The sequence below is a fragment of the Tachypleus tridentatus genome, chromosome 1 (genome assembly GCF_004210375.1).
Source record: "Tachypleus tridentatus isolate NWPU-2018 chromosome 1, ASM421037v1, whole genome shotgun sequence".
Lineage (NCBI taxonomy): Eukaryota > Metazoa > Arthropoda > Merostomata > Xiphosura > Limulidae > Tachypleus > Tachypleus tridentatus.
In genome coordinates, this window is record NC_134825.1 from 64,321,004 (window position 1) to 64,335,806 (window position 14,803).

Sequence of the window (14,803 nt, forward strand, 5' to 3'; positions counted from 1 at the left end):
TTAGTGCTTGCTAGTATGGAGACTTGAGGATGCTGTGTTTTACTTTAAACATTTATTAATTAAGAAACGAAAACTTGTCTCAAAAAGATACATCCAAAACTATCATCTGTGGGAGTTTCCGGATTGAACTTATATTTAGCATTCAACAAATTAAAGTGTAAAGACAACCCTTGTCTCCTGAGGGACGTGTTAAACATTCTCACTTTACAAATTCAAATGGTTAGATGTATTTTACATTGTCATACAGAATAGCAATTCGTGCAGTTATTTAATTGTCTTAATACAAAAATGACCGAGAGACTAAGACTAAATCGCAGAAAAAACAAAGCAATATTTTATTTCCTTACGAAGAACATTAAACTGCCGAAGTACAATATGATTGGACAGTTCTTGCTTTCTTAAGGCATCCAAAAAACAACCACAACAGTTAAGTACGATATTAAATTATGTGATTATACATAAACAACGACCAACAACAGTGGCTTTACTGGAGATGTACGAATGACAATGCACGTCCAAAAAACCGGGACTACGTAGTCGAAGCATCTATCACAGTTTTGTTCTGTAGGGACGTCGATGTAGGCACTTCAAGGTATCCACCAGGTCGTCTGATTTTTCTATTTAATATTCTTGTTACAAAATAAAAAAAAAACAATTGACTAAGTCACAAGAATCAGTTTTAAATCCATGATTTCAAAGAGAATCACAGCCGTCAGCAAAATCGAGGACAAGTTATCTGGAAAAATATTCCAAATCAGTTAGATATTGAGAAAGAATATTGATTCATAAATATTTTACAATCAGTGTTTTTAAAACATGAAAAAATGGAATTATTGCGTAATTACGTTTAAGCAAGAGTAATTCGCAGAACTATTTTTCAGCCTATTTGTTTTAAGTGAAAATTTTCAATAAACTTGCACACTTGTTCAATGTAATAAACTAAAAAAAATATATAGTTTTGAATTTCCTGGTACGCAGCTAGTTTCATTATTGAAATTCCAAACTTAAACGTCTGAACTGAATTTATTTCGTACTTTTCTGAATGCCAAACTGAGTTGCATAATTATTAAAACTATTGATAACTTAGGCACTTTTTCACTGTGTTATTCTGTACCGGTAGAAATAAATGGTCTTAAAACGTAACGGATTCAAATTTTCGTCTTCTAACTTAAGCGTGCCCGCCAGTGGCACCGCTAAAAACCGTGTTTCAATATCCGTGTTGGGTAGAGCACAGATAGCCCACTGGGTAGCTTTGTACTCTCCAGAGCTGAGGATCGTAATTTTTATATAGTTATACATTAACTTTTCAAAGGTAATTACAAATGTACTACACAAAATGGCTTTGTAAAAAAGAGATAAAAAACTCCAAACATTATATATTAAGAAGTACAGGCAGAAGAAACTGTTTTCGTTGACTGATTAATGATTAGTACTTACAATATGGATTTCCTGCAGAATCGCGTATCCATCTTGTAGTGGAAAGACCTGTAACAAAAATTATTTATCAGAAAATATTCAAGTATGTAAAGTTGACGCCGTATAAAGAGAAGTTATAAATTATTCACCCTTTTGTGTATCAGTAAATATGCAACTTTGCATAGATAAAATGTTAATAAAGTGAAAAAAATGACGATTTCAGATTCTATGTGTGGAGTTTGAATGTTCTTAAGAAATAAAAATGTTGCAGTTATTATTTCTATGGTGATTCATCCATTGTTGGCCCGGCATGGCCAAGAGTGTTAAGGTGTGCGACTCGTAATCTGAGGGTCGCGAGTTCGCATCCCCGTCGCGCCAAACATGCTCGCCCTTTCAACCGTGGGGGCGTTATAATGTGACGGTCAATCCCACTATTCGTTGGTAAAAGAGTAGCCCAAGAGTTGGCAGTAGGTGGTGATGACTAACTGCCTTACCTTTAGTCTTACACTGCTAAATTAGGAACGGCTAGCGCAGATAGCCGTCGAGGAACTTTGTGCGAAATTCAACAAACAAACAATCATCCATTGTTATTATAGGACCAGATTATTATATATCTCAGTGTACAGAACAAATAAAACTATTAGTGGACAACATTTCGACTCCTCATGTATTTTGGAGAATTACTGAAAATAATTTAAATCGACAATCGTAGAAAATTCAACCCGATATTCATTATAGAAATATTTAGAAGACTTCTAATATTTTAGAATTTCTACAGCATAATCATAATGAAGGTATTTAGACGTTTCGGAAATAGCATTAGGAACAGAAACGACTTTTACTTTCCACATAATAACAAAGATACATTTCACCTAACGAAGAAGCAATGGTGAAATGTTGGACGAAATAAAAATATTTTTTTATCGTCAGTGGGGAGAACTTATTAATTCTATAGATTGCTATACGAGTAGATAACAATGATTGTGTATAATCTTGTGTATTTATTGATTAATGGTCATGAGTCATGAATCAGTTTGATCAATAACAGTAAGGTCTTAGTTTAAACATTAAACTTGCATCAATTTGATTAATAATAGTAAGATTTTAGTTTGCACATTAAACTTGAAATATGATCACCATACATTAGTTTTATTACAAACGTTGGGCCGAATGCTTCACAATAGTTAAAGTGTCAGATAATAGACGATTCTCCAGTGTAAGAATCAACAATGTATACCATCATTGTTGTCTTAGCTGAAATTTCTAGAAATTCTCTTCTTCTTATTCTTCAGCTTATAAATCAACGCAACAGACCAAGAAACAGTATATGCTGTTGGTTTGCTACAATTAGTACACTATAAACCTTGGAAGTTATAACTGTCATTAATGCTTATCAATCGGGAACCAATAGATATTTCACCAGGAACGTTTATAGACTTCGAATATTACAAACTGTTTAACTTTAGCAGATTAACTTCGGACATTAGTGTTTTTACGAATAAATTATATAACTTCAGCTCTGAAAAGCTCACGTGTGATCGGCAAATAGCTAGCTAGCTCTCTGTTAAATGAACTGTATCGATATCAACTCAGAATTAACTCGCTTACCGTAAAATTTCGATACAATATCCAGTTCCTGACCAGATAGAAAACTCAATATTGTTTGTATGTCTGTAAAACGTTTGTACATAAATAATTATTTGTGATAACTGTTTGTAATAACCGTTATTATTAATTGTATTATTGTTTGAATATTAAAATATATTTGCATAATGAAAGATTTTTTTTTTAATTTTGCGCATAGCTACTCAAGGGCTGTCTGCGCTACCCGTCCCTAATTTAGCAATGTTAGACTAGAAGAAAGGCAGCTAGTCACCACCACTCAGCGCCAATTCTTGGGCTGCTCTTTTACCAACAAATAGTGGGATTGACTGTAAAATCATAACGGCCCCCACGTTCGAAAGAGCGAGCATGTTTGGTGTGACGGGGATTCGAACTCGCGATCTTCAGATTACGAGTCGAACGCTTTAACCCGCCTGACCATGCCGGACTGCATTAAGAAAAAAAAATTGTGTTTATCGATCTTGTTGGCAAATATCATAGCTTTGATACATTTAGTTAACTTCCAAATGCAAATTATAATTTGACTCAGTTTTTGGTTGTTTTAAATAGTAGTACGTAACAATAAATTGGGGGCGCGTTCAGAATAAATTATTATACGTAACGGTGCAACAGAATAAAAACACGAACGTTTACAGGCAACATTCACAAAAACATATAAAACATTCCAGCTGCTTTAGTTTAATATAAAATAAAAACTTTGACCACAGCTGGTTTAGAACAAAGATAATGTACCTTTAAATTAGATGATTGTTATTAATGCAGTAGAAGAAATATTGAAGGACTTTTTTATATTATTGATACTGGAAATTTATAAGTGTATTATAAGTAGTAGCATTAAGCCTACTTCACAACGGCTTAAAACTAACTCTGTAACCAAATAGGGCAACACTATTGTTATTGTTGTTGTTGGTTCTTAGTTCAATGCTGTACAACGAGTCGTATAATTCTACACCAGGAAGAATTGAATTTCGAATTTTAGTGTTCTAAGTTTTAAACGAACCAATCACGTATTGGGATCAACATTTTTAAATAAGCTTTGGTGATAAATAAAGGTGAACTATTTTAACTCATTTTCTACTGCAGCTACTGTATTTAGGACACGGTGATTGTACATACACAAATAGACAAATAGAATTTATTTGTCCATTGTCGTAATAATATCTTTAAGGTAAACTTTTATCTATAATATATAAACTTGTTGTCACTGATGATAACGTTCTGCAGTCTGATAATCCACTACGTTAAGGTGCATGAGAAGTTTGTAAATGAAGAAACAAAACTTTGAATAACGACTTTTAAAAACATATAAAAACTAACATAAAATTAAACCTCAAGCCTTACTAATTAAAAATAAGATTATGTACAAAAATAACTTAAAATCATAAAACGGAAAGTTTAATTGGAAGGATTTACCAATATACTGATTTAAAAGGAAAAAAATCTGTTTCATAATCATGTTTTTGCGCTCATGAGATAAACTATAACAATAAAGTGAGTTTTTCACTTCATTTTCCTTTTCAAATCGGAATACCCAACTCAGTTTTGCTATTTTCAGCCATTTTCCTTTATAGGCTGTATATGATTGTATACAAAGGATCAGCTTTATGGCTCAGTTTTGTTTTACTCTAATCGTAGTTTTTTCTTTCTTCACTAAAATTTCTATTTGTCGTCACTATTTATATTGACTAGCTTTCAAGGTATGATTTCGTGCATTATTATTGAAATTATTATTTGAAATTTACCTCCGTAATTGACGAAGGGATATTTAAAACGGGAACATCCAAATGTAATTATGAGCGAAGATATACATTTATTATTATATAGCCTTAATTCTTTTTGTTTAGTGGCTAAGCCTTATCAAGGGATGACCGAAACCTCTGTTTTTTTCCTGAAATTAATTACACACACCTTCCTTATGTTAAACTTCTAATACAATAACAGTTATACAACCATACAGGATACTTCACAGAATACACTTGCATCTCAAATCAGTCAGTAAGAGATCCTTCCATTATTAAATCCTAAACACGCACAGTTGTGTACTGTACTTATTTAGAAAATAAAATGAGTGGTTCCCCATGACAAATGTTTGTGTTTAAAAATAAAACATGTTTAGCCACTCGGAAGGTAGTATATCATTCTACCTTGTTCCTGAAACTGTCTCAATTCGTGTTAAATATGAAACATTTGTTAATCAAATTCCTAAACCAAATTTATTAAATAATGAAGATGAAAACGGTTGATAAAACACAAAACATTTATTTACAAGGTTTGAACGGTTCGGAATAACTCATTCCATCTTCAGCAAATATGAAAATTATGTGGTTGTTTAATAAAAGATCTAATCTCTGTCCAAATTATTTTATCTTACACAAACAAATTACCCTTCAGTACAAAGATATGTTAAGTAAGGCCTATCTGGCTGATTTTTCTAACAAAGATTAAATGTAATTTCATAAGCAACAAAATTTAACCACCAACCAATGAACAATCCATTCCCAAATTTCTCTCACTACCTCACTTCCTTTACGAATTCTCACTTCCTACTAATTAAAGAGTAGCTCTTTCATCTAATAAAAATACTTCGACCCTCAAATTTAATTCAGACAAATATACAGATCTTGGCTTCGCATTAAACATTTATTTCAATATAAAAATCAAATACCTAAAGTTCTACGTTTGTGTCTCATATACAGATGTATCTGTAGTGACTGTAAAGTCACATAGGTTGGAAAAACAAAACACCATTCAAAAACTATAGTTCGTGAACATTTAGGAGTATCTAACAGAACCGATCGTCCATTGCTTAAACCCAGACACTAATCAATTTGTTCTGAAACCAAAGATCACAATATTTCATTTAATGATTTCTCTTTCGTTATCACAGGATCTTCAAACCTAGAACTCTACAATAAAGAAAGTTCTCTCATAGATAAAGATCACCTGACTATCAACGACTCATAAAGTTTTTTTGAATCTAAAATTATTCTACATTTACGTGCTTAAAACTAACCTGTTTTACAATGTGTCAATAATCCTTTGTTTCTTATCATTCCTTTTACCACTTTTATTTAATAACTAAGTAAACTAGAGGTTGATGATATTATAGTTTTCAGTAAATTTTCATATTTATAACAAGATTTTCAGATTTTCCTGAAAATGAAATGAGTTTATTCCGAAACGTTTGAATTTTGTAAACAAAATGTTTTGTGTTTTATCAGCCACCTTCATTATTAGATTTTGGCTTTCCCATGATGAAGGAGGCCAGGCACAGCAAGGTGGTTAAGGCACTCGACTCGTAATCAGAGAGTCGCGTGTTCAAAACCCCGTCACACCAAACGTATTTGCTCTTTTAGCCGTGAGGGCGTTATAATGTGACGGCAATCCCACTATTCGTTGGTAAAAGAGTAGCCCAAGAGCTAGCGATGAGTTGTGGTGATGACTAGCTGCCTTCCCTTTGGTCTTACACTGCTAAATTAGGGACGGCTAGCGCAAATAGCTCTCGTGTTGCTTTGCGCATAATTCAGATCAAACCAATCGTGAATAAGAAGATACGTTTTGTTTTTCTATTCATTATTATTTTTTATAATTAATTTGAACATTTAAAATATTAAAATATTTCAGTTTTTATTTCTTTGAAGTTATCTTGTCATATAATTATTAACACTTAATTGTCGTAGCAATGTCGTTTATTTTAATGTCAACAACAACTCTCTCAAAACATTCTCTATTCGGCATCTATAGTTTACTTAGTGTATATTTCTCTTTATATCCGGTACGTCTACGGGTTTACAACGCTAAAATTAGGGGTTTGATTCCCTTCGGTGGGCTCAGCAGATAGCCCGATGTGTCTTTGCTATAAGAAAACACACTCTTTATATCAAGTTATCAAAGTAAAATGTTTTATTCGTTTATTCACTAGGTTCCTTATTCAGTTCGAGTTAGTATAAAATTGGTTTGTTATTAGGTACAAAGTTACAGAATGGGCTCTCTTTGCTGTGCCCGCCATTAATATTGAAAGCTGGTTCAGTTACTGAAAATTTAGGTGCTGCATTTTTCTTTGAGCTATATCACTATAAGTAAAATGTTGAACTATTTTATGGTAAACAAAAACTCACAGATAATCAAAACCATAGTCAGTAAAAATAGTACCCTTGTACATTCATGATACTGTATACTATATTATCATGTGCACATCGCTCTTATAATGTGCGATTAACCAACCATATTTATAAAGAAGTTTAAATAAACTAATTTTAAACTTTATTTCAAAGTAGAATATGATTGGAAAGTTATTGCAAGTAAAGCAAGCTGTGTAAACTGATAACACGTTTAGATAGCTCTATGGATTACTAAAAAGTGTTAAAAACTTCTAAAGCACATTTATCAACAAAGTATAAAAGATGTGTTTATTTTTTTATTGTTGATATATTTGTAAAGTTTTTCCAAATAAAAACTGAAAAGAAGTAAGTGTTTATTTTTAGTCTTGATTAGTTAAGTTGCTAAAATAATTCACAATAATCTTTACGTAATATGAAGGTCAAAGGTTCGAATCCCCGTCATAACCAAACATTCTCGCTCTTTCAGCCGTAGAGGTGTTATAATGTGACGGTCAATCTCATTATATTCGTTGTTAAAAGAGTAGCCCAAGAGTTGGCGATGGTTGGTGATGACTAACTGCCTTCCCTCTAGTCTTACACTGCTAAATTAGGAACGGTTAATTCAGATAGCCCTCATGTGGCTTTGCGCGAAATTCAAAACAAACCAAACCAATAATCTTAAAATGATATCTACCATGACTATATTTGGTGGATTCTATTGGATTCAGCTTTATAAACAAACTTGAAATCCACTTACCTGTTTTATTCATAAATTGATAAAAGGCCTTAAATCCCATTCCGTCAAACTGGTTATTAGATCTGAACGTGACAAGGAAAAAGTCTCCTTCGGATTCAATAGTCTTCGGTTTATTTAATCCACAGTGACGAGCAACTTTCGAAACAGCAGAGCGACTACTAGAAAACTCTATGTAATCACTGGCAGTCTCTTCTGTGCAACTAATGGTAAAGATAAACAACAACAAAAAATTTAATTAAAGCCAACACGTGCATACATGTGTGCGTGCACTGTTATTTGCATGGAACTGACGACTTCTACCTAGATGAACACCATTGTATTAACGACATGCTTTGGTGAGTAATCTTACAATAAAGATGATTTATTATGTGTGTGTTTTAGCATCTGGAAACTCTCATACGATGTACAATGGCTATTTTGTATTCGATTTTTCTTTTTTTTTGCCGAGAAAGAATATAAAAGGAAACCTTGAAATTCAGCATATTTCGAATTTTTATTTTTTTTATAGACTTTAAGCTTCCATCATACAAAGTTGGCTGCTTCATTTAAGCTATTTTGTTTTAAGGTTTTCTGTCCAAGAATGAAAATAAAACAGTCTCAAGTTTTTAAAGAATTTTGCCTTTGAATTTAAAGACATACATACTTTCGTCTGTGTAAGATGAGTTTATGGTTCTATAAATCACATACTATTATTAGATCTTAAACATGCATCGTAACTTTATTTTTTTCACATGTATGGGAATTAGTATCCCCATGATAGACTAAAATTACTGTGTTGGCTTGCATAAATTATAAAACCCTTGAAAACGTGATAACACTTTCATTGTAGTTTACAAGATGTAACGCGAAAATGCTATGTGCCTTTTGTGTACTTAACTTTTCAATGAAATAAACTATATAAACATAACTTTGTTTTATCTTGAGTTTTGCGCACGGTTTTCAAAATGATAATTTTTAGCTTTTATCAGAAACTTGGTAATCTAGGAAGCTGAAATAAGTCTAATAGATTGACCTTAGGGTTAGCATGAATCAAATTACCAATAAATAAAGCACTTAACAAACTGAGTGACTATTGACCCTTCATGTTACAAAGTAACTCAAAACGTTTTACATGGAATGAGTTAAAATACGAAAATAAAAATAAGTGTTAAAATAGGTGACACTTATGTCTTTACTTAGAGGCTGTTTTAAAGAGTTAATTGAAGTTAAGGAAATCACTCAAAAGCTCTGAACTTCTCACAGTTTTAAGTAGTGTATTTAATATCAGTGTTCTAGCCCACTCGACACTGTTTTTCATATGTGAATATTATTCCTGTAGGATTCCAAGCTGCATACAATACCTCTTCATCAGCAATATCATTAGTCAACTTAAATTTGAAATGTTTGAAAATAAAACCAATCTGGAGCAATATTATATTTGAGTAATGTCTTTAGTTAACGTAAAAACCTTAAAGTCACATTTTAAGTGTTGAGATAAAATATTTTTAAAATTATTTTATTCATAGTTACGGTTTCCACGGTTAATTTTTCTTAGTAATTTGATTATATTTTTGTTTGTATTTTTCGTTTTACGAGAGAATTGTATAGCCTTATAAGGTAGATATTTTACATTAATTGGAATTTTAATTCGTCCACCAATATATTTAAGAAATTACCTCACGATAGAAAGTTAATATTTATTACAATTTTACTTTTATTCACCTAGCTTCTTCAAACGTACAAAAATATTTCAAGTTTCTTTAGCATTCATTTAATTTAGATTAGATACCTTCTCTCTCTCTCTGTCATTCAGATTTTAAAAATGAGCTTTTCTAAAATACGATAAACAATAATTATTAAGGTATACCTGTTCTCAATCAAAATAACAAAAGTAAAAATACTTTGCGCATTACTCTTGCATAACCAGATTTCAAATAACGAACTCCTCTGTACTAGAGAAAATGCATGACATAGTCCTCCCTAGTAAATATCTTTTACTTTTTGAACAAAAAAGCAACAGCTTCATAGCCCTGAAACATTTTCAGCAACAACCAAGCAGAAGACAGAACAGTAAAATCAATTTTTTTTAAATAAAGTCCATAATAATTACCACCTTATTTTTATTGGCAGACTAACTAATTTGTTTTTGATGTATTTTTACTATACCAAAAAAACAACAACAAACAAACCTCATGAAGTGATCTATATAAAATCACAAAATCAAATTTTCATTTTTCTTTTTAATTCCACCTATTATTATTAACTTTCAGCTGATTTCAAATACACAGTGTTCCTTTTCTCATCTCCTAAGAGTTTGTAGAAAACCCTCGAGACTGTAGAAAATAATATGTTCATTATTTTCACTTAACTAGTGTTCAACAATATTAATTACACTTAGCATGCGAAAACTTCTCATTTTAATGATTTATTATAAAGATAAAATAATTTCCTTGTAATTATTTAAATTTAGTTTAGTCAGTCCTTAATATAAGTTTATTTAAATACTTGCATGTATTTAAGAAGCAAAAACAATCCTCATCAAGTTACTTCATCGTTTATATCCTTAAAGATCCAAATTATATCCCTAAAGCTAATTAATAATTCCCCACATCTACCATCAGTAATACAAATTTTCAAACAAATATTATAAACAAGTGATAATTCTTATATTTTATTAGCATACTATCTAATTTCAGTGCAACATGTTGAGATGTAATATTATTTGTTCCCTTTGATTAAATAAAATATTAGTTTCCTGGCGTTTAGAATTGTGAGAGTTTTGGATACACGCATCCTCATTGCATAACATTACGGATTTTTACACTTTTTTCAGTAACGTATGTTACATTATAGAAAAAGCAGACAACGCGTTCTCATCGCTAAAGCAAATAAAACAAATTCTTAAAACTATATCTGAACAAAATGTCTCATAACTGAATATTAACTTTCACTGATGCTTAGTGGTAACTGATATTAAGATCGGTCTGTGAAAATGTTTATTCCTTTTATTATCTTATTTAGAAACATACGTAATAACAGCTTAAGTAAGCTTGATTTAATTACTCATAAGACAGACAATTGGAGTTAAAAATAACTCATAAAAGAGAGCATATAGCCTGAAATTAATATTATAATGTTTAATGTGATTAAGGTCTTATCTTACTAATTTTTGTTAAAGACAGTAGGAGTACTGTTTGTGCTCTTCTAATTCAAGGTATCAAACCAAACCTCCCCTCTGTAGCTTAAATTTAACCTTGACCCACTGTCAACTTTGAGACTGTGAAATAACTAACGACTAATGACTTTGTACTGTGTAATATACTTGGTATTATTGAGCTGCAATTTCTTGAAAGCTTGTTCTTCAAGAATGTTATCTTTGCCATGGGAAAGTGATTTTCTTTGCCAGATGTTAAGTGAGCGATTGGTTAAATATATAAGAGTGTCATTTCTTTGTTCTCTGAATTAACCCATCTGTTTGAATATCGGGATGTTTTTGTTTCCTATCACTTATCAGTTAGTTCAGACCTAAACCTTGTTTTGACAGTCCAAGCCCTAGTCATATGAAAAAAGTAAAATTTTGTTAACCCCTTTTGAATTCCTTTATGTGGTGAGGTGACCTTCTAGAAAAGTGTCTTCTCTGGGTCAAAACATCTACCCACATGTTTTCTGGGCAAGGATCGTGGTAACTGAGTAGTGTCTAGGTCATTGCAACTTGTCAATTTGGCCTTAAAGTCTTGTAAATGGAAAGCTTTGGGATAGTAGAGTTGTCACTTGCGGTTAGGATCAATCAAGTACTACTATCACATATGCTCAATGGATGTTGTGAACATTATTTCTGGTACTGGCGTTTCGGTACAGTTTCCACAAAACCCTTATAACGCTATGTTATCCCAGTTTACAGTGCAATGCTATCATTCAATTCCATCATAGGTGGGGTAGTGGGTATTTAACGTTTTTTTATACTCTTATGGCTCATTAAAAGCTAAAAAAACATTAATCATGGATATGCAAACACACAGATAAGATTTTGACATCATACAGTCGCCATTTTCACTAATATATACGACATCGTTTCTGAGTTTAGATTCTCTATTGCCTCCTCCATTTTTTTCTGGGAGATATTAAAATCACATTACACTCTGGAGGTCCCCCGCTAGTACAGCGGTATGTCTACGGAATTACAACGCTAAAATCGGAGGTTCGATTCCCCTCGGTGGGTTCAGCAGATAGCCCGATGTGGCTTTGCTGTCAGAAAACACACACACACACACTGGAGTGGTAACGATGTTGTTAGGAGGGGTCAATCTGTGAAGTGTATGTTCTCAGATCACAATGTATCTCTCTTAAATACTAGATTATTTATTGCTTTCAGGCACCAAGTGAGAACTTTACTGGCATAAATATATTTACTTGTTTCCATTCTCATTTTCCTTATTTTTCTTTGGAATATGAATAATGATCTCTAGGTAATGATCATTTTTGTATTTTTTAAAGAAGATTGGTCAAAGTCAGTACCATATCGCTTACGTGCCATAGTAGAAGATGGATAGGGCTAACTGAAAATATTCTATTATTCTGCACATTAAGCAAATGCAATGGTATTGATAATCTCCATATATTCTTTTCCACCTATAGGTTCTATATTGAAAATATACAGTGCTCTCATTTAATTCAAGCTAGACTATGGATCTTTGGTCTTTCCTTTGATGAAAAACTCTACATCTAAAGTTGTGCAGGATCTTTCTTCACTACTTTTGTGTAGAACTTGTACACAGATTTCTATGAACCTCCATTTCACCTATGAAGTTAACTACACTCTTAGTAGTATGCTACAAAGCCATGAACTTTCCCACAATGTCCCAACTGGCTTGTGTCTTCATGATTTGGTGGGCATTGCATTTTGCAAGTAGATGATCTGTAATTCCCACCTTTGGCCTTCATCCCCAGGCAAAGTTGACTTAAATGTATCTGATTACATTGCAAAATTTGATGATTAGCCACCCCTACCATGGCTAGTTATCACAAAAATTGTAATATATTTTTGATAGACCTGAAAGAATTGGACACCCCTTTCTATAAATATCAACTGCTTTATCTTCAACACCTTTTAAGTTTATTTTTCTGCTAGTAGTTTTGTAGATGATTCAAAATCAGGTGGCTATGAGGACTTTGTAGTTATTCACAAAATCTCATTTACAGATTCTGTGCTCATTGTTGAGTTTTATGCCATATTACTTGGTATGAATCTCCTAAAAGTAAGCAACACACTAACTGTGCAATTTATTCCCGAATTTTATTATTTTATTGCTAAATTATCTTAGACATTCAAGAAAGACTGGATTATATCATATTGTACATCTCATTCAGTTTTTCAGAATTCCAAACCATGTTGGACTTCAAGGGAATGAACCAGCTGACACGATGGCAAGTCAATGTGCACTTATATGGAAATGATTCTATTATTCTCCAATATACAGTGATCATTGAACTGTTTATTCACAAGATTTTTTTTACTGTTACAACCTAAATTCATTTTTATGATTATCTTCTGAATGCTGATTGCTACTTGAGCCTTGCAAGAATTTGGTATTTTAGTTACAGTTATTTTTTCACTTCTACTAACACTGATAACAAAAGTAAGTTTATAAGAAATACAACATTCTGTCGAGAAGATGACTGTGTTAATAAGGCTAATTTACAACCTACTGTAAACCACGTTTCTTAACGATATATGAGTATCTGTGCGAAGTCCAAAAAGACACAGTCAACAGAAGGCTGTTATGGTCTTAAAAACAGAGAGTGACAAGGAAGAGTGATTTGGTAGATATGATAATTTTCTCCAAGTCTTACTATTTGGTATTTTCTATATATAACTAACCATGGGGGAGATCATTAAGCTTTTTCACATGTGTACACAGTCCCAAGTCTGATATAAAGAAGTTTGATTGAAAAGAAAGATAGAGATTTCCAGCTTTAGTGACTAACTGCGAAGGTGTATTTGCACTTACAAAACTGACAGTGCATAATATGCATGGTGTTCTAGATAGGAAAAATATACAAGTCACAAGAGATGAGAAAGAAATTCGTCCATCCATTTAATTTTCAACAGTAAAAAAGAAACTGTTGCAAGACATAAGGAAAGAAGGCTCTGTTTGGGTCAACAAGAAGGCTGATGGGACTTGTCTGGAGGCCATCAAATGAATTTAACACATCCACTAATGCTTATTGTCAGAAACAAATTACCAAAATTGTTTTACAAATATCATTTGTAGTTATGCATGGTCACGTACAACTGCCAAGAAATATAAAATACATGTAAGAAGCATCACTAATTATCCTGTATCAGAAAGGACAAAATGAAGTTTTTAATTAGTATCTCTCGTAGCAGTGATGGGGACATGAAAGAGACGAACTCTCCTACGTTTATAATAATGGCAAAGATTTGGACCATTTAGCCAAGTCATACAATGTTTCTTCATTTTCAACTGGTACTACACAATAATAATAAGCACTTTACGATCATACGTTGATCAGACTGTACTGGAACACGTAAATATTTGTCGAGGAAGAATTAACAACTTAGTGAAGAGAAAGAACATAATACGCTAATTGGCAAATTTGTCATCCGATTAAGCTAAGTTTCATCAGGAAGACATTAAAGGAACATCATCACTAAATGAAGGAATGTCTGTTGATACATGCTACAGAAGTTGCTAGTAATTGCTTGCCTGACTCTAGTGTAGTATACAACTATATATTCATTTCTTATCAGATCAGGACTATACATTTTGAAGAGTCGTCTTCCTCAATGAGATCAAAAGGCAGAAGGAAATTGCAGATTACTCCATTCAAAGATGTGAGTTAAAGTGGCACCACATGATGGATAAGTTGTCCCATCTGTAGCTGAACTAGCGTATACATATTCAAA

At 32.3% G+C, this 14,803-nt stretch overlaps 1 protein-coding gene across 1 annotated transcript in view; it reads right to left on the reverse strand.

Moving 5' to 3' along the window:
• Positions 1 to 307: 307 nt before the first annotated feature.
• The window catches only part of LOC143250549 (suppressor of lurcher protein 1-like), a 69,147-nt gene continuing 54,651 nt past the window's right edge, over positions 308 to 14,803 (reverse strand). The window contains exons 11-13 of the mRNA XM_076501277.1: positions 7,897 to 8,096; positions 1,438 to 1,485; positions 308 to 736 (exon numbers count right to left, since the gene is read on the reverse strand). Coding sequence (XP_076357392.1) covers positions 660 to 736; positions 1,438 to 1,485; positions 7,897 to 8,096 — 325 coding nt within the window. The 3' untranslated portion in view covers positions 308 to 659. The remainder of the gene's footprint in view (positions 737 to 1,437; positions 1,486 to 7,896; positions 8,097 to 14,803) is intronic.